Source organism: Melanaphis sacchari, unplaced genomic scaffold (genome assembly GCF_002803265.2).
Source record: "Melanaphis sacchari strain LSU unplaced genomic scaffold, SCAv2.0 Contig77_pilon_pilon, whole genome shotgun sequence".
Lineage (NCBI taxonomy): Eukaryota > Metazoa > Arthropoda > Insecta > Hemiptera > Aphididae > Melanaphis > Melanaphis sacchari.
This window is the reverse complement of record NW_020271547.1, coordinates 107,412-129,095: the sequence shown is the minus strand read 5'-3', so window position 1 is coordinate 129,095 and position 21,684 is coordinate 107,412. Positions and strand designations below refer to the sequence as shown.

Genomic DNA, 21,684 nt, shown 5'->3' with positions numbered 1-21,684 from the left:
CGTAATACTGCAAACATAAATTTATCATAATGTTCCGGAATACGCACGTACTTATACTACCCGCACCCTTTGAAATAATCTCAAAAGGATTATAATTTCTGGATTACTACATGCCTACGGTGTGGCGAATCAGTATATGGTTAAGGGGTGAGTATGAAATGGGTTGGACTTGCGATATTACGATCGGTTCTAAACTTTACCAATATATATATGTATTAAATACAATCTATAATATCTGAAGACCATACTTATTCGTGGAGCCAGAGGATTTGCCATGTGATAAATAATCGACGGTGACCATTATACGACGCACCACATAATCAACACAACGGTAAATCTATTTCAAACTAGCTAAAATCTAATATTATTTTTATAATACAGTATTATTTTAGATAAGCATGAGAGGAGCAATGAATATATTGATTTTACTTTTTTTTTTTTTTTTTCATGTAAATCATCACTTTTTTGGACCTTTAAAGTGCTTTGATTTTGAAATCTTTATATGATATTATATTCACAATTTTAAGTCTTGATAAAGTATTTGTATTATTATTTTGTATAAAATATATCAAACTACTGCGACTATTTTTAAGTTATTTATAGATATTTAAAATTTTATTTTTTAGCTTTATTTCTATAAATATTAATAAAAAAAATTTATTTGTCAAAACTAATGAAAATTTAATACAAGACCCCACATAAGTTATTCTTATAGAAAAAATTTAAACTACATTAAATTAAATGGATATAGAATTTATTCTTATAAGTATTTTCATTTCACTATATTTTTATAATTAAAAATCATTTTTTGAGAACACTTAAAACTTTTACAGATATTATAAATTTTACTTTACATAATAGCATTTTCAAAATATTTAGATTAATTTTACGATATTACCTATTTATACCATAAAATTATTAATGCTGTTTTACATTATTAACATAAAAGTTAATACTAAAAATGTAATAGTAGCTTGGTGTGGCGCGTTGGCTGCTGCCAGTCGCGGAATATGACTGGGAATAAGTAACGGCCGCATCTTCTAGTTCCTGGATGGGTGACCACCCGGGCTCGTAGTGGTTAAAAACCTTGCCACACATACACGTGTTTGCTATCAACCGTAACAACCATAACAATTGTAAATAACAATCTACCTGTACCAACCTTACTTCTACCCACAGTTTATAACCCCTACAACAGCTAATGGCCCTAGTCGCCGTTGTGCTTAAGTTCAATATATACAAAAAAAAAAAAAAAATGTTATAAAAAATAAATTTAATATAATATAATATAATATAATATAATGATAAATACAATATTTACATTTACATTTTTTTTTCAATTTATTTAAGCAGACAGGTTACGATACCACTGTCTATTTAGTTCCTTTTGTGTTTTCTGGACAAGAGCTGGGTAATATGACAGATGGGATGGTGAATTAGACGGCTATTAAAGTGTTTATAATATAGTTTGATGAATTCTGTAACAATTGATATTTTTAAATCAGAGTTGATGGATTTATGGGAGATATAGAATGGAGCTTTAAAAATGGTAATAACTTTTTTTTAAATGCGTGGTAACTTAATAAATCGATGGTCAATGTGAATGCCAAGATATCGTAAAAATTGGGCAGAAGGGATAGACTAGCTATTGAAATAGAGTTTAGGATATAGTCTGTAGCGAAGGATCGTAATACTGATAATAAAATAAATTACTTAAATAGTTTTATCAAAAAATATATTTATTATGACTAAATACATTTAGTGACATAGGATAACATATCGTTTTCACTCAAAATCATTTTGTTTACAATTATATATAATTTAATGACTATACTATTAAAATCTGTTAAAGTATTTTGTTAGTGTTGTATTATTATATTATGTTATCACAGTCACCAATAAAGTTCAAAGTTAATATTAAAACTACTGATAGGTACTGAAATTGTGAGAGAAACCCTTCCCCCTACGTTACTTTGATATTATAATACTATAAAGACAACCTAGTTTAGCTACTTTGACCGGAACCTAATTCTCCCAAAAAAAAAAAAAAAAAAATCAGTAAAATATGCTTTGACGTATATTAATTGTTACTGAAAAATTCTAAAAAATAATTATTTAATAAACATCGGTAATAAATCTAGGCGGGTATTGAAAAGTGATATTTCTTGAGATTATTTACTAAATTCACTTAATCTGAATTTAAATTATATAATTTTTTGCTATGTCATGATATTAATATAAAAATAAATGTAATTATTATTTTAGATTTTTAACGGAATAATGGAACAATAAATGTATTGATTTTACTATGATGTGTATTTTTTTTCTATCTGTCATCACCTTTTGAAACAGTAAAAGTGCTTAGATTTTAAAAATTTCGGGATAGTTTTTAGTAGAAAATTAGATATAATTTCAAAATAACTAGGGACAAACGACAAACGTATATTTTACATATGTATCAATTATTATGTAATTAAATCCAGGATACATACTGAAAGTAGATTTTTTTCAAATAAAAATAACAAGATTTATAATTTGATAAAATGCCCATTTTTTTTTTTTTTTTTTGAAATATTTAATATTGGTAAGCATTAAAAGCATGTAATGGTTAATTAATATATATAAACATAAATGATTTTTGTAAAATAATGTATGAGTATAGTATAGGTAAGGCCGTATGGATAGGTTAGTTGTAATTAATTAATTAACAAAATCTTACATCTATTGCCTGCTATAATTTCTAGAAAATATTTAAAAAAATAATAACTTAAAATACCTTGTGTCATAGTCATATGGTTTTTCCAACATTAATATACTCGTATTTTGTGTTTTTAATAGGTTGTTAAATTTAAATTTGCATATATGTTTTTTATTGTGTCTGTGTATGTGATAAGTAGTTAATAAAATGCTTTGATCTTCAACTTTGATGGTTCTTTCTGATAAAAATTGAATCTAATTTATACTAAATAAAATTTAAAATTTAAAATTAATGGTATTTTTTAAATAATCAGGAAAAACAAATAAAAAATAAGGTAAAATGTAAATTTTTAAGCAAAACCAGTAATCGACAAAATCTATTTTGCTTTTATTGTAATCCATAATATTCAATTACCAATTAAAAAAATCGAAAATTTATAATGACAATTTTTTTTACAAGTATTTTAAATTAAAATCTCAACAAATCAAATCAAATTACCGTAATACTAAAAGAAAAATTAATTACTTTAATATAAATACTAGAAAATATATCATGAAATGTACTCAGTGATACAGATTAACAGATCTTTTCTACTCATTATCATTTTTTGTATTTATTCAATGAATTTAAATTTAACTTATTCATTATAGTGACCTACTCAATACCTATTGTACAGCAAATTGGTATCTACTTGACGACTTTTTTTTTATATATTCTGTATTTAAAAGACCAACAAAATATGTCATATAATGCATTGAAAATAATTTATTTAAACCGATATTTTAACAATAATTTGGGTGTATTTTTAAGCAATTTATACGATTATTTTTATATAGGATTGTACTAAAATTATAATAAAACCATACATTAAATACAACCTAAATCATTATGACGAAATGTTTTATGAGTCACAAGAAAATTTCATTGGAAGACGTCGTGTGATAAATTTTAGTGCCAATAGAGCAACTGCATTCAGTGTGTTACATCGCTACCGATAATTATACAAATCATTATAAAACCAATTGTTAGTTTTTTAACGATAACTTATGTTAGTATATTAATATAAACGTATATTAATTATTCTTAAAATAAAATGGCAAGTTTTTATTACATTATTTCTATTTATAGTGTAATTTACAATATTTATATTATCTATGTATGTATTAATATTAATATAATATTTTTTTTATTAGAATAATGCAATGGATGACTATAAATTTACAACCCATATTTTAAATTATCATTGGCATAAGCCGAAATTCATGAACGAATTTGAATGTATGAATCATAATCGTGAGGTATTTATTAACATTATTTATTTAAACTACATTTCTAAGAATAATCAATAATCATAATTTTTGTTTTCCACTGGTATATTTAAAATCGTTCCTAAAATTTTTTTAAATAAAAAGTAGTAGACACGTACATATGATTAGGTACATAATATGTTTTTTTTAATTTTTATATATTTCCGTTCATAATTTTTATGTATTTTGTTTTCGGAATACTCCACAAATATTCCATGATGTTAATTATTGAGTAGCTTTTTTATTTTAAATTAGAAGTTACACTATTCAAAAAAATACTAATTATATTAACCATAAGCTAGCAAATATAATAGCTGTACTTAAAGTAAATTTATTTAAATTGTTCCCAAAATGTTCGGTCTTATCGAGTTTTAATGACACCAAATGCCAAATAGTATTTAAAAAAAAACCCATTATATATTTATGCACTATTTTTTTTTTGCCAACTGGATGAATGCCCGACTGGGGTAAAGGTCGACATTTGGCATTGTTGTGAAACTTTTAATTTGTTTTATTACGACATACTTAATCCCTCTAAACAAGGTAATACGTACATAATATTTTAATATTTTATTTAGCTGACATATAAAATTACATTATTGGTTTTTTTTATTTATTTATTATGTACAGTTAATTATAGTCATCAGATGAGAAACTAATTTATTAAGCTGTTAGAGTGTTTTCATAATTAAAAAAAAATTAAAATTAGTATTTTAAGCACAATAAAATAAATTTGTTAGGAACACAAAGTGAAAAATAAATAATATAAAAAAAATATATGGCTTTAAACAAATACCTTTACTACTTTTTAGGCTTTGAGCAGAGTAATGAATATATTGATTTTACAATAATGTATTTTTAATTTTTTTGTGGATAATATACATAATAACTTGTCAATAAAATGTTTTGATTTTCGAAAATAAGAGTGGTTTGGGTATAAAATTGATATTGTATTTTCAAGAGGTTAATTTTTATAATCGAAAAAAAAAACAAATAAAAAATTAAGGAATACTGAGAATTTTTACGCAAATCTAATTTTTTACAACATTGGCTTTGTTTTTTTTTTTTATGTAACTTAAAAATGAGTAACCGTAGATACTTAAAATCTTCAACTTATATAACTTCTTATATTTTGACTATTTTTGTGCTATTTATAGATATAAGAAATATTTTTTGTAAATATTGATTAAAAATTATTCACCGGGTAGAAATACTTGAAAATTTAATACAAATCTCTTCATAAGTTATTAATTTTTAAATTAAAAAACATTGAAAATTTATAGCCAGAATTTTTTTTTTTAAAGTATTTAAAAATAACTTTTTTACAAGATTTATAAAAATTGCGAAAATTAGTAAATCGTTTTGTAGTTTGAAATTCATAAAATATTTTGTTTCTAATATTTAATGCAAGTTTCTTTATTAATTATTCAACTTAGATAAATATAAAAAAAATTCTATCAGAAAGCCAAACTTATTTTTTATAAGCATTTCCAGTTCAAATGTTTACGGCATTCAATGTTCACCTGTAAAATAATAATTTCTTTTCGAACAATTTTTAATTTTTATTGTGTTGCAAAATAAAAAAATAACATTGAATACTTGAAATTTTTACCAAATTTTTATGTTATCATTTTGATTATACGAAAATATTTTCAACATTTTTAAACTTTTTTTTGAGTTATCTAAGGATATATACGTTTATTCTAAAAATATCAATTAAAATCTATTTATTGGGTCAAAATTTTTGAAAATTTAGTTTAATATCCCACAATAATTATTTCTGTAAAAAAATATTAAGAAATATAGCTATATTTTTTTATATGTATTTTAAGTTTAAATTATGACGAACTTTGTTAAATTTCTAAAAATTTAAAGCTATTTTTCAGTTAAAATTTATAAATACTTTTCATTGTGTATCTAAATTTTGCAAATTTAATCCAAGATTCTTCATAAGTAATTCATATTAAAACCATACAATTATTAAAGCAATATTTTTTAAAGATATTTAATGTTCCAATTTGGACGAAATTACTTATTTAAACGATAAATATGATTTGTTAATTATTTTATTATAAATTATAATTTTATCATAATTAATATACATCACATGGTAATATATTTTATTCGTTTTTCGTACACAATAATAAATCATTGAATTCAAATTTATCACACCTATAATAATGATCCATTCGACACTTAATGTACAACAGAGCGGTGCTCATTTAACTACTTTTTTAAAAATTGTTATTCGTATTTTAATTAATTTATCGTATTATTTTTTTTTATTTTATTATTATTTGTGCAGGGATCTAGTCTGTCAACAACTAGTAATAATTTAGCTGCAGTGAACTTGAAACCTAGATCTCACTCAATAAATTATGTATCATCGGATTATGAAGTGAGATTTTAACTATTGCATATAATTAATGTATAGTGGTAGTTTTTATTACTTAAATCTAATTTTAATAAAATAATAAATTATTATATTTTTAGAGTTTGGATTATGATCACTATGAAAGTGAACTTACTGTTAGAGAAGAAAAGTTAAACGGCTATAAAACTGTAGTAGTGACTAATGTGGTTAGATGGCTTATTTATTTTTCGATTGCTATATGCACTGCAGCTGTTGGAATTTGTATTGATACAATAATTGAATATTTGTATAATTGGAAGTTTCAATCGATTCGAAACTGTATTGATATTAAACACTCGACAGTAGAGTGTCTGATTATTTGGATATTTTTCACCGTCATCCCTACGATTATTGGATGTTGTGTAGTTCTATTTATGGAGGTTAATTATAAAGTTATGTTTGTGTGTAATAGTTTGTATAATATAATGACGTCTTAAGTGGTAGCTAATACTAATAATCAAAAATAAGTATTAAAGTAATTTCAACTATATCAACATTGGTAAAATACTATAATGCCCATTAAATAGTTATTTAACATTGTGTAGAAACTATGTTTCAAACTATTCTACTTTGAAACAAATTTATATTGTTAACTATTAATAAAAAATGTTTCGAATTTTTAAGCATTGTAGGTTTTATAAATTCAGTAAATTCATGTAAATTCACATAAATTATTTTTTTAACTAATACAAAAATAAAAAAACAAATAAATTATAATTATTATAGTAAGTGATCATCTACAATTGTATATTATCTATATTTTATAAAAAATTTACATAATTAAATTATTTTTCGTGCTTCTCTACAAAAATAGATATGTATATATTTTGAATACTGCAAAATTGTTCAAAATAAGATTCTTTATATTTTTATTTTACTATAATAATACAAATTCCTTTTAAAATAACAATGTTCTTTAATCTACTGAACTAATATAAAAAGTATATTTATAAGAATTATATTTTCCTTTACTATTAATACTTTTAATTTTATTCCATATAATAGTTAATATTTCAATAATATATATTTAGCCCTCAGCTGCTGGAAGTGGTGTTCCATTTGTAATATCTTATTTAAACGGAGTTCGTATACCAAGAATGACGGCCGTCCGATGCTTATTGGTAAAAGTGATAAGCGTGGTATGTGTTTGCGCAGCAGGTCTTGGTGGAGGAAAGGTATTTTTATTTTTATTTTTACATTTATAAAAATAATATAAAATTTCAACTTTTTTAACTCATAGTTTGTACTGGAGTAAAGAGTTACCTTTTAAATAATTTTGATTATGAACTATGGAAAAACAAAATATATAATAATGTATTATTATATATTTTATTATAATACTATCTCTAATAATGATAAACGGTGCCATATTGTTAATTTTGATTTATAATGAATAATAATTATATAGTTTTAAACTGAAGTAGAAAAATATTTCATAATTATTCTTACTCCATTTCACTTATTTATTCTTATGATATTAATCATCAAAATTTACAAACAAAATATTCTGTATCATATTATAATTTTATTTAAGAAACCATGATTACTATTGAAAAATCAAATTTGATTTAAGTTTTCAAAAACCTAATGCGATGATTAAAAAATAAACAATTAATGAATTTTAAATACGTATTCACAAACATTAAAAAAAAAAAAAAAAAACTTAAAATAAATTAAGCCAATAAAATATGTTTATACAATTTTTATACAGTTAAAATTAAATTTATATTTGTATATTGATACAATTATTGGACTCATTTATTAAATAATCATTATTGAAAATGTATCAATATTTCAGGAAGGACCATTAATTCATATTGGAGCAATGGTTGGTGGTTCAGTCGTAGAAGCTTGGTGGAAAGGTTTTAGAAATAGTCCTGGTCGGAAAATTATTGGACCCTTACAAAATGATCAGGAGAGGAGAGATATGATGGCAGCAGGTGCTGCTGCAGGATTATCGGCCGCTTTTGGATCACCTGTAGGTAAATAATATATCATTTTAGTTTTCAAAAAGTGTTAGCTTGTAATTGGAAATATATGTACTCAAGTATGTCTAATATAATTTTAATAGATTCCAGACAATATTGATAAGAGACTTATGATAAATAATGGAAACCTTTATAAATTATAATTAATTTATTGTGTTCAATAGTTTTATAATATATTATCATAACTTCCGTCATCAGATTCCATAATTAATTTATCGACTGAATGCCACGATTGCAGTTAAGCTTAAAATGTTTGGCTAAAGTCAATAATATACTTTTAAAGTTTAGTACAACGCGTATTCGAGGGTATTCTTAAAAACTCTTACGCCTTATCACTTGCTTAAACTCAAAAGATATATTAATAAGAATCTATATTTTGATTTCTAAGTAAGAAAAATTTGTCTTAAAATACGAAATTAAAAATATTTTCTATCATCAAAAATAGAAAAAAAATCACTATAATACAATATTTATACATATATACCTATTATTATTTTGTACTCAATTTTTAAATATATGGTTAAAATATATTATTAAGGATAACAAACTTTGCTTTTTCTATATAATGACTTAACATTTTTTAAACTCATCGAGCAGAGGGTTTTTAGGTGACAGGTAATGATGGTCAACTAGCTAGTTAGAATAACAAGAAAATTTATAAATGTAAATAATAATACTAATATTTAAACAGTCTTAAATATTTAAAATTATTTATTATTTACGTATGAATATTAATTATTACTTTACTTTATATTATTTACATTAGTTACATAATAAAAGTACTTCAAAATATAATATAAATCTATACATAAAATACATTTCAACAAAAAATATACTGAAAAATGGCTATGAAAAAAAAATATAAAATAAAAAATAAATAATGGTTAAAAGGAAAACTATAATATTCATGAAACTTCGTATAATATAGGTATCTAAATTATGTAAAATAAAACTTTTGTATTTATTTATTTATTAATTTTTTTATTTTTTTTTTTAGGAGGTACATTAATGAGTCTTGAAGAAGGAACAAGTTTTTGGAGCTCAAGTCTCATGTGGAAAGTGTTTTTTTTGTGCAGCAATAGCTTTTCCAACATATAATGCTGGTAAAAACGTACTATTTACTAATAATACAAGTGAGTTATTTTATTATACTGAATAAATGTACTTCATAATAAAAGATTTAATATGCTTATACTTTTCTATAGATCCATCAGAATCTGTTCACAGCAAAAGTATTTACTTTTTTGGGAAGTTTAATGAAAACACAATTTATTTTTCTTATTCAGAATTTCCCATTTTTATTATATTTGGGATATTTGGTGGTGTACTTGGAGCTTTATTTGTCAATATTAATTATCGGTTATCCATTTTCAGAATGAAGTTCGTTTTTATAAATTAAATTATACTTAATAATTTATTGTATGATGTGTTTTGATAAATGTTATGTTTAATTTGTATAGACACATTATATCAAATAGAAAAAAACTTCTGGAATCTGTATTTGTCGCAATATTTGTCGCGATAATAAATTTAACATCCATGGTTTTGTTAAACAACTGTCAAGAAAAACTAGAGATGATATCGTTTAATGTAGTACAAGTAAGAAGCACTTTAAAAATAATCCAATAGGATAATAAGTTTAACGTGTCTTTATCTTTTTAATTTATTTTTCCTTGCTGTCATACATTATTTTAATTTTTAGTTAATAATATAGTATTAAATAATAACTATTAATATTAACTATAATATTGTAGTATTAATTTTAAAAAAAAACTATACTCTTCTCAATGGCTATGAAATTAATTTTTATAGATGAAAACTTACATATACTAAACAATTTTATATTAAAAATAATTAAATATATAACTAAAAATTTAAAATTATAATCTTCACATTATTTTTACACACTATAGACTACAATATTTATATTTAATTTAAAATCTAAAAATGAATTATATTGTGTTAATAATTTGTATGTTTTATCAATTGTCTGTCATAATGTTTATTATAAAAACAACGTATACACACTATACACTATACATATAATACGTTTAAATAATGTACAATATAGTGATAATTATTTCAATTAAAACTTTTAAGTTTAAATATGAACACTAATATAGTTTTAAATTATAGTTATTATGAAAACGGCTTTTACCTTTATGATAGGTTTGTTGCAGATGTACTGTCCAGGAGGAAGTTATAATGAAATAAGTTCATTTTGGCTCCATACTCAAGAAGAAAATATTAGATCATTATTCCATTATCCAATTGGTAATTATGTATTTTTATATAATCGTGTAAAATACATTTTACATATATATATATATATATTTGAATTCTTTAAATAAAATGTTTGTGTATAATTTATAAAATTTAATAATATGAGCATTTTTTTTTTCAAGAAGAATATACTAAATTAAAATAAAATAAAATAATGCAGTTATTCATACTTAACTTTAGTATTGCATAAATATTAAATACTTTATATTTACTTTTAAGGTACTTAAAAATGTAAAATCGTGAAATGATTATACTATACAATGTATGTATTATATATACTTATTTTACTTCTGTAAAAAAAAATAATTTGAACTGAGAATAAAGTTCTTTAAAAACTATATATTAAATAGAATCTAAAATGAAAAAAAGATAGATTAATTATAATAATATATATATGAAGCAATGTAATTTAATATGCATAATATATTTTACATTATTACAAGCTACAAACTAAATTTATTAATAATATATTAAATGTATACATAATGATAATATATTAAAATAAATAATATAATATAATGTTATTCAATTAATAAACAGCAATAACATCAAAAACTACTGTTTATATCATTTCAATTTTTTTTTTTTTTAATTTTCTAAATTTAATTTAATTCATATTATTGTTATAATTTGTTTATTTTTCAGTATCTAAACAAAAAAAAAGCTATGTGTAGTGTGTGTAAGCGATACTCAGCTAAGTCTATACAACTTAGATGATTTTAAAATTTGGTATATAGATAATTTTATACTTGAAAATGTTCATATTGAAACCATTTTTTTTTTTAAATTTTACATTTTGAAAAGGGGCTCATTTAGGGATTAACTGCCAAAAACCTTATGAAAAAAAATATATTCTTTTATCGGTATAAGGTGGCTATTGGTTATATAAATTAAAATAGTACTTTTAATCGTATATAATTGTATATCGGTATTTAATACTTGGCCAAAACCACCAAAATGTTTGTATCAAAAAATATATTTAATTTACATTTAACGGAGTTTAAGATAAAATAAATCCACTGGTATTTTATTTAATTTGTCATGGGCAACGACATAAAAAATCTACTCGATGGCTTAATTCATTACTGCGACAATTTTAAAAACTATTATTCAAGAACCTAATGATTTAAAAAATCTAAATATTTTATACTTTTTATAATTTTTTTTTTTTTTTTAAATAAAAATCTTAAATTAAGAGTGCTCTTGTAACTATCACATACAATTTAACCATAATATCTCTAAGTAAAATTAACAAATAATATCGCATAGATAACTTATTTATGATTTTTTTTTTTAGTTTTTATAATTTTGAACTAAAGCTTCAAGATAACCTGTATAATAATAAAATAAAAATACTTATACTCTAGTCATTAGTTAATAATAAAAACCTTGATTCTACGCATCTGCACTCGACACCCTGCTGTAATGAAACCTGCCTCGATGGCAGGGTGTCAAGTAAATTACGTGATAGAACTGATTTTTGTCAGGCATCTGAGTGTTTTATCACTGAACAGACTAATTAATATTATTTTTTTATTTTTTTATACTGCTTTAGTCATTTATTTATTTATTTTTAATTGTTTACAGAAGCATATTCAATAATCTCACTATTAGTTTATTGTGTAACTTATTTCATATTAACTGAGTTAACTGTTGGTCTTAATATGTCAGCTGGATTGTTTTTACCTTCATTATTGATTGGAGCAGCTTGGGGACGTGTTGCAAGCAAAGTTATTCATTATTATTCTTCTGGTATTGTAAGTGGTTGTAGAATAAAATAATAAAATAAATTAATCAAATGAAAAATGCTTAAGCTAAATTTTTAGATTTTTCCAGCATAGTAAAAATAAACTATTGTTACATAAGAATATAAAAATTATAAAACTAAATATGAAATAATTAATTATAAACTCATGTAAAATACAATAGTTTTTAATATTTTAATAACTTTTAAGAAAAGACATTCTAAAATAATAATTAAGTAATTATATTATTGTTGCATCTTTTTTATAAAAAAAAAAAAATGTATTTACGATCAAAAGCTCCAAAAATATGGTGCATACCACTTTTTTGGATTCTGAACGGGGTAAAAAATTAATTTATTAGACAATTTTTTTTATGTGTGGTGTGTTAATGTGTGTGTATACGCAATAGGTAGTTTTACGACAAAAATTTATTCAATACGTCTTTTGTAATACTAGTAGTAAAATAAATTACTTTAATAGCAGTATAAATATATTATGAAACATACAATATAATAGTTATAATAATAATTGGATTTACCGTCTTCTCCCAAAATCAATTTTAATTCTTAAGAGTATTTTTGGAATTATTTTTTTTAACTGGATAACATTTGATGAAAATGTATCATAAACTATCTCACTAAAAAAAAAATAGACATTAAATAATTTTATTAAGTTATTTTTTCCTTATTAAATGTTTTTTATAAAAATCACGGAAATGAAAATATGTAACAAATTTTTTTTTGTTTATTTAAAAGTCATAAATTAAATAACTTATAATAATTAATTATTTAAATACTTAATAAAAATGTTCACTTTAATATGCAATACATTTCGAATTTTGTAAAAATATGCAATAACTATTAAATATACTGAAATATACTAGAATAATTTCACTACTAAATTCCAATTACATATTATGGTTCTTGAAGATAACCGAGAAAAATTCAAAAAAGTAAAAAATAAAAATAAATGTGATTGCATAAAAATCCACACTCTATTTATATCTTATCTGTGTACTTAGCAAAGGCTTCTGTAGCTACACAATAATTTTTCAAACAAAATTTTCGTCATTTGCAAGCAAATATATACAAGTAAATATAGATAAGTCTTTTAATTTACGACTAAAATTTAAATTATACAAAGTTTTTGTTTAAAATCAATTTTTAAAAACAGTTTTTTTTATTATTTATATTTTATAACTAATGCCAGTTGGTTTTACAAATAAAGCTAACAAAATAGTTATAAGATAAGTATTAAAGTAAACATATACGTAAGAACGATATGATGGTGTAATCTATGAGATATTAAACATAGGTATTAATTTGTCATGAAGTATACGAATCGTACACGCGCATCATTCTAAATACATTAACTGCAATGTTAGATGGAATTATCCATATGAAAAAGTACCCTAAAATCTAGTGTTAATGCAGGAAATCATATTTTTTTAAAGCAGACATGTAAATTCGTGCCCTAGTTAAAACTAATATAAATTAAATTTTGAACATAAAGTCATTGGTACTTATCTTACATTCTTACCTACTCGCAATAGGTATTGGTTTTAAGTTTAATTTTTACAAATATTTGTTGTTGCATTCAAAACGCATGTTGTTAAAAATTGGATATTTACTTTTATTTTAATATGTCAGAAAGTGATTTAGAATAATAGAAGTTTTGTTCAACCAAAAACAAATTGAAATTTTAATTAAGGGATCACTACAAACGTGTTAAACAAAGTTGACTGTAATATACAACTTGATGTCAGTATAACATGTTGCATAACGATAACATTCTGTTACCAACAAAGTGTATCGTATATATAATAAGTGATAACTAATAAGTAATAACTAATAACTATAGTCTATAAGCAATCCAACTCAGTATAGTAAATTTTGAACCTATCTTACATCGGGGAGTTGAGAGCTATTTCCAGAAAATAATAATTTTTGGATGTGTACAATGCAAGTAATGCAATTTTCGTGAAGATGCACAAATTTATATTATTAACACAGAATATCTCGAAAGTGTTTCTTTAATTGATATTATATATAATATCTAACAATCATTATTATCCAAATTATTCTTAAAAATAATTTGTTATTTTAGATAAAAACACTACATTTTAATTTTGATTTCTTAAAGTGTATATATATATAATATATTTTGATTTTAGATTGGAAACGACCCAGGAAAATACGCATTACTAGGTGCTGCAGCACAATTAGGCGGAATCGTCAGAGCTACTATAAGTCTAACTGTCGTTTTTATTGAGGCTACAGGAAATGTTCAATTCTTATTGCCATTGATGATTACTTTATTCACAGCTAAATGGACTGGTGATTTTTTTACAGATGTAAGTTGCATAAACTGTGACATTATTGTATTATATTTTTTAGATGTAATTTAAATTTTTATCTATTAAGTTATTACAAATATTATTTGGTGAAGAAAAAAAATTTTAACTAACTTATTTTCTAATAAACAACAGCTTCAACTCTATTAGTTATTCGAAACACTAAATTTAAAAAACTAATTAATATAGGCATTTATTACATTCAATAAAAATCTTATTTTTTGATTCTAAGCAGACCAATGTATAAGATTCTTAGTGGATCGATGAATGTATTTTAATTATTAGTCCTATAATGGTTTTTGTTTTTTGTGGGTCTTTGGTTGAATCTTCACATCGTGGGAGGACGGTTTTTGGAAGAAAATTTTATCTAGTTGATACTTTAGTTAATTAATTTTTTAGTTATTTTCTAAATAGACGAGAAATGCATTTAGGATCTTTTTGAATTCAATTTATTTACTACTTTCAACAGTCAGCTAAGTACAGTAATATATATATATTTTTTTTTTTATAATAATCTCTGAATTTTTTACTAAATACAATAGACGCCGCTTATAAGACTCACTTTGAGACCAGCACAAAGTGAGTCTTATAACCGAATGAATCTTATAGGCGAAGTGGAAAAAAAAAGATTAATTACGTATTTATAAATTTTATTTTACTACATATTTTGCTTTGATTTTAATACATTAACACATATTACATATTACATACTTTATTATTGAATAAATTTAATAATCCCGATAAAAAAAAAAACTAAAATTATAATCGTTATAATAATTATCATTGCGATAAATGTGAACTTTTATCTGGATAAAAATTATTATACGTTATAAGGTACCAACAGAAACTAGAAATAATCAACACGAATATTATTTCATTTTTCAAAACCAATTTATTTCTAAATTATTACCAAAAAAGTTTATTTTCTACTATTGATTTACGAAATTTGAGTCTTATAACCGAAGTGTTGAGTCTTAAAACCGATTTTTTTTTAATGTATTTGGATACATCCGGACCGTTCCAGACGATTTTGAGTCTAATAAGCGACTGAACCTTATATCCGTGAGTCTTATAAGCGGCGTCTACTGTATATTAAATTGATGTATGAACACATTATTAACTTTTGTTCTACGCAATTGCTTTTTCGGTTTTAGAATATTATAATAATATAATACTATAATATTTACTTATTTTAGACTGAAAAATTTTAAGTTAATATAGTAAATTATTGTTTTTAGAATAAACTATTTAGATTTTTGTTAGCTATTTTCAAATATAAATTGAAAATTGTTTTTATAACCTAACCACGATCATTTGTTAGATTTAGATATTATTGTAATTTCAAGTATTATTATTTTATATTTACTTGAAAGTATATTTTAGAATATGAACACTTTGATGAATATGTTGATTTTCTATAATAGATATTTATTCTGTCTATCATTGCCTTCAGAACAGAAAAAACTGTATCGATTTTAAACTTTGTAGGCGATTTCTGATAAAAAGTTGTTTCTAGTTGATACTTTAGAGGGTCAACAGTAAAAAAACGTTCAGTATTTTCCTTAATATCAAAAAAAAATAAATTCAATTAAAATGGAATAATAATGTTATAGAAACTACATAACTTTTAATTTCAAATGATTTATGTAAATGGAATGAAATAAACAAAAGTGATTATAAATGTGACAAATTTTGGTTTATCTGTTAAAGGGTATTTATGAAATGCAGATTAAGTTATCTGATGTTCCTATATTAATAAGTGAACCCCCACCTTTAACTAGTGATATCACAACAGAAGACTTTATGAGTGATACAGTCTGTGCAATACCTCATATACTAATGGTCGGAAAATTAGTGGATATATTGAACACAACTAAACACAACGGGTTTCCCGTGGTAGCATCAAAAGTTTGCTACTGCCGAGTAAATGTATGAATAAGAGCTTTACCGAGTTCCACAGCTTGTTAATAATGTCTTAATATTTTCTAAAACACTGTTCACAGACAACTATAGAACATAAATGTTATGGCTTACTTAAAGGATTTATTCTTCGGTCTCAGTTAAATGTTATCCTTGAACACAATTTATACCTTACTCCTTTGCATGATGAAAATTATTACACAAAACTGGAGCTTATTAGAAAATCAACGTTTATTTGTGACGATACTCTACTTTTCCAGGTTGGTTTATGAAAATCTTGGTTAAGCTTTTAAGCATGGATGTTAAAAATCTTATAAATAGTTTTTACACCGTAGTTCATATTATCTATATGACTAGGTGTACCTAATTAATTTGACGAATTAAATGGGAAATATAGTTAAAAACTCAGGTATACTCGTCTATATAATATGGTGTGTATTTCTAAGTCCTTCTCGGTTAGTTTTAATACTGATCATGTTAAATCAAATATATTTATATATATATTTCAGAAAATAAGAGTTGAAGAAGATAAAAGATGTATTATTATTGATCTGCGACCATACATGAATTCAGCGCCATATATTGTGAGATTAGTGAGTACTAGTTTTTACAATATTTACTGAAATAAAAATAAAATATATTGATTAAGATAGATAGGTTAAGTAATTTTATATTAATATAATACGTTAAAAAACTTGATTAATAATATAAGTAGATTATGACTTTAAGATTGTTTAAATTATAAATCTGATATAGGTTATTAAGAATTATAGATAAATGCAGTATTGATTCATCGATTCATGAAATGTTAATCCGTTACCTTGTATTCAACAAAAGTATTCCACTATTTATAAGCCTGCTATTTTTAATTTTTCATTAATTGTTGAGTACTATGTTATGTTATGAAATGATAATACAAATAAACTTCTCCCTATATGATATTATATATTAGTGCGCTGTATTGATATAAGTGGTTTTTATCATGACTATTACAAGTTGAGAAAATTGTTCATATTTTTCATATTTATAAATAGGTATATCATAAAATAAGTATATTTTAATTATTTGAAAAAATGTTGGGATGTAATCAAGTTCACTTTTAATTACATTAAGTCCGAACCCCGGAAACGTTTGAAATTGACTTGAGTGTCTATAATACCTATTACAAGTATTTATGACTCCGTTATCTATCCAACGAAACCACTATTAAGGCGTTAATCACGGATGTTGCAAGTTTTGACAAAGAATCTATCAGTCGTTTAAATTTTATTTTTTTGTTGAAAACCCCGCATAATATTATACTATTTTTTGTGGATATAGTTTTTGGGTGACTCGGGAATTGTGGACCTATTATAGTTTTTTTTTTTAACGCCAACTAAAAATATATTTGGTACTAAACATTACTTGGATACAAATGTGCTAAACTAATGTAAACGGTTGCACGTATGATCCTATCATATATTTCTCTTTTTTCAAAAAAGCTCTAATATTATTCGTAATGAAAATATAGATTATTACAAGGCTGTAGCCAAGGGGGTTTAGGATCAGATCTCCTCTTGAAATGTTTTCTTTAAATAAGATTGAATAGGTTTAAATGCCTATTATATTTAAAACTCATATATTGTTTTATACTCTAACCCCCCCCCCCCCCCCCAAAAAAATAAATAAATATTTTTCTGGTTATGGACTTGAATTATTGTATATTATACCTATAATCTGCATCAGAGATCACAAATTAATATAACTTAGATAACATCAAAAAAATAGGTATACAATAATATCTTATTTTTTATTTATTTCATATGTAAACGTGATTTTAGTTTTAAGTTAAAATTACCTCAAAAAATAATAATATTACGATTAAAATAGTATTTATTTTTAAACAAAAAAATGTGATTATATGCTAATACAACACAAACTTTCAATTTAAATTTATATTTTGCAAAGTTATTAAATATTTTCAATTCAATAGACAGTAATTGATTCTATTGATAATTTTTAATCAAATGATACAATGTGTGTCTATTGTAATTTTGAATATTATGTGTGAGCTTATAAAAATTCTTTTATATTATTATGACATTATATCAATGTGTAGTAATAGTTTTATAGGTGAAAGAATACTCAAAAAATTTATTATATTTGATAGTATTATGATTTTTTTCTAAAACTATTTATACTTTTTAAATGCCAAAGTTAAAACCAATTCCTTCCTGAGGTTAAGTCAATACTATATTATCTTTTAATTTTTTGGTGATTAAAATCATATCTTAACCCATATTATGTAAGAAAAGAAATAAATAATTTAACACTCAATTGTTTAATATAGATGAAAATATTATAATATATTATCGTTTATTTGATTTTGCATTATATACGATACATAAATGAATATGAAAAAAAGTAATAGCTTTTTAATATTATTAAAATCTAATAATTAGAATGAAATTGTGTTAAACTTAATGATATCCTTTGTGTCCATGTCCGTGTCCGTGTCCATGATTTCCACCACCTCCGTGGTGGTAATTTTGACCACCTCCGTGGTGGTAATTTCCACCTCCGTGGTGGTGGTTTCCACCGCCTCCGTGGTGGTAATTTCCACCTCCGTGGTGGTGGTTTCCACCGCCTCCGTGGTGGTAGTCACTACCTCCGTGGTGGTAGTTTCCACCGCCTCCGTGGTGGTAGTCACCGCCACCATTTTTGTGTGGTTCGGGAGCCGGCTCAGAAGTAGCTTGTTGAGTCATTACGAGAATGACAAAGCACAAAGCTAATAACTAAAGAACATTAAAAATTCAGTCATTATAAAGTTGATATTTTAGTGATCCCTTTATTGTGAAATGAAAAAATTTTAAAAAGTATTGATATTTTTAATTTTTTCATTTATCTATCAAATTAATATAATAATTGTAAGACAAATATTTAAACAGTTTTTTTGTATTAATTTAAGTTTTATAATAAAATTAGTTTCAACAATAGCATATTAGAAAAAATATAAAGGAAACAATATTAAATAGAAGTTATTTACAAAAATAAAGAGGAGAATAATTACTAACTAAATTAAAAATCTTGTATAGTTAAAAAAAAAGATAACATATTAATAAACTGGGACAAATTAAGATTAGGTGGGTAATGCACGAACTATAAAGTCACTGTGGAACATGCAGAAATGGGAATTGTTTAAAGAAAGTTTGAAGGAAGTAAAATGTGGCCAAAATAGAGACGGGAGAATGATACTATATTTTTCTTATTTAAATAGTTATTAAAAGTAATGATAAAACAACTATTCACTAAAATAACATGTAGTTCCAGCAATAAATTTTAGTAATAATATAATATATTAAATACGTTAAAAATATATATCATATCACGCAAATAACTATAGTAGGTACATGAAATATAAGTTAAGTATTATTATAATAACAAGCATGAAATAATATTTAATTGAGTGTATAATTTTAGAAATAGTTTATTTTTTTAGTTATTGAATAGAGTAAAGAATTCAGACACAATTTTTTCCGAGTTCGAAAGTCTTAAAGCTTTTAAAATACATTCTTTAAAAATTGTATTTGATGCAGGTTAAGTTGGGCTATTTTTAATTTAATTAGAAAATTGTATTTGTTTTTACAATATTTCAAACTGATAAACAACTTTTTTATCTTAGAAAATTTTTTATTTATCTATCGCAAAAAATTTAATTTTTATTTTTATTCAAAACAGAAAATGTAATAGACTAAATAATATTGAATAGAATATACATACCACTGTGTAAGATTTCATGATTCTCGAGACTTCTGTATATTCGTTTTCGAAAATATGATGTACACTGATACCTCGAACCTGCTAGTTGCCATTTATATAGTCCTCATACATTTTTATTTCATCAATATTTGTTGTAAACAAAATTTTAATTACTTCTAGTGTATTGGCCTTCGGCTTATATGAATGTTATTCAAGGAAATACCCAAACCTCTCCTCAGTTTTTTCCTCTTCACGAATAAACCGGTTAACTTCATATAATCATATGATTTAATATTATAATAATAAACCGTAAATAATCGATTCTATATTATTATTATTATTATTATTATTATTATTAATGTTGTTTTTGATAAAATAGATAGAAAAAGTTTTTAGACACTTGATGAGAATTATTTTATTAAATGACTGTTATTTAAAACTAATCTTGTTAACATTAAAATATAAATAAACTTAGATAATTTTAAATTTTAATTTTCGATACATAAGGCACTGTCATAGATAATATAACTTTAATTCATAAACTTAAAAGTAAAATCTATCATAAATTTAGTTGAGATATTATTGTTTAAATTTTATGGTCACAAGACAGAATAATATAAATAGACTATACCAGTGGTTATCAACCACCGGTCCGTGTTATATTGGAAAAAATTATATTTTCAAGATATATTTATTTCATTTTTTTTTTTTTTTTTAATGATACACCGGTATCGTTATATTTTATTTATATTTATATATGCTTTTAACTTTTTAATAAATTTAATACACTAATCTGCAGGCAAAACTAAAAGAATAAAGCATAATTTTTTATTTTTTTGAACCAAAACCCAAAGTGGTTCTAGTTCAACTTAAAAGCCATCTAGGTGGTCCGTGACAACAAAAAAGTTTAAAACCACTGGACTAGACTAAAACATTATTTATAACTTATAATATTAACATAATTTATTCTATTCAGAATTTAGATATAAACGAACAATTTTTAATTATTTTTTTTCATATTTTTCATGTGTAATCTATGTACAGGACGAATAAGTCCAGATTAAAGTGATACAGGGGATAACTTGAAATTTTTTAATACATGAGTTCAGTGTATAAATAATAAATATACAATTTCGGAAAATTTAAATAAATATTATAGATAAATTCCCATAAAATATCTATGTAAATAATAAGATACGTATTTCATTGTAAACACACAATTTTGTTTTTCAAATACTC

The 21,684-nt window shown here is 23.4% G+C and overlaps 2 protein-coding genes across 2 annotated transcripts in view; one reads left to right on the top strand and one right to left on the bottom strand.

Moving 5' to 3' along the window:
• Positions 1 to 3,900: 3,900 nt before the first annotated feature.
• LOC112601408 (H(+)/Cl(-) exchange transporter 7-like) overlaps positions 3,901 to 21,684 on the top strand; it is a 36,718-nt gene continuing 18,934 nt past the window's right edge. Inside the window, exons 1-12 of the mRNA XM_025349047.1 lie at positions 3,901 to 3,996; positions 6,311 to 6,403; positions 6,499 to 6,798; positions 7,450 to 7,593; positions 8,217 to 8,400; positions 9,404 to 9,481; positions 10,576 to 10,680; positions 12,277 to 12,446; positions 14,608 to 14,787; positions 16,498 to 16,716; positions 16,791 to 16,967; positions 17,217 to 17,300. Coding sequence (XP_025204832.1) covers positions 3,901 to 3,996; positions 6,311 to 6,403; positions 6,499 to 6,798; positions 7,450 to 7,593; positions 8,217 to 8,400; positions 9,404 to 9,481; positions 10,576 to 10,680; positions 12,277 to 12,446; positions 14,608 to 14,787; positions 16,498 to 16,716; positions 16,791 to 16,967; positions 17,217 to 17,300 — 1,830 coding nt within the window. The remainder of the gene's footprint in view (positions 3,997 to 6,310; positions 6,404 to 6,498; positions 6,799 to 7,449; positions 7,594 to 8,216; positions 8,401 to 9,403; positions 9,482 to 10,575; positions 10,681 to 12,276; positions 12,447 to 14,607; positions 14,788 to 16,497; positions 16,717 to 16,790; positions 16,968 to 17,216; positions 17,301 to 21,684) is intronic.
• On the bottom strand, positions 19,046 to 20,570 carry LOC112601330 (cold and drought-regulated protein CORA-like). Its single transcript, XM_025348887.1, has 2 exons — positions 20,467 to 20,570; positions 19,046 to 19,481 (listed from the first exon to the last, which is right to left on the bottom strand). Exons 1-2 carry the CDS (start codon positions 20,482 to 20,484, stop codon positions 19,167 to 19,169), a joined length of 333 nt encoding a protein of 110 aa, XP_025204672.1. The 5' UTR covers positions 20,485 to 20,570; the 3' UTR covers positions 19,046 to 19,166.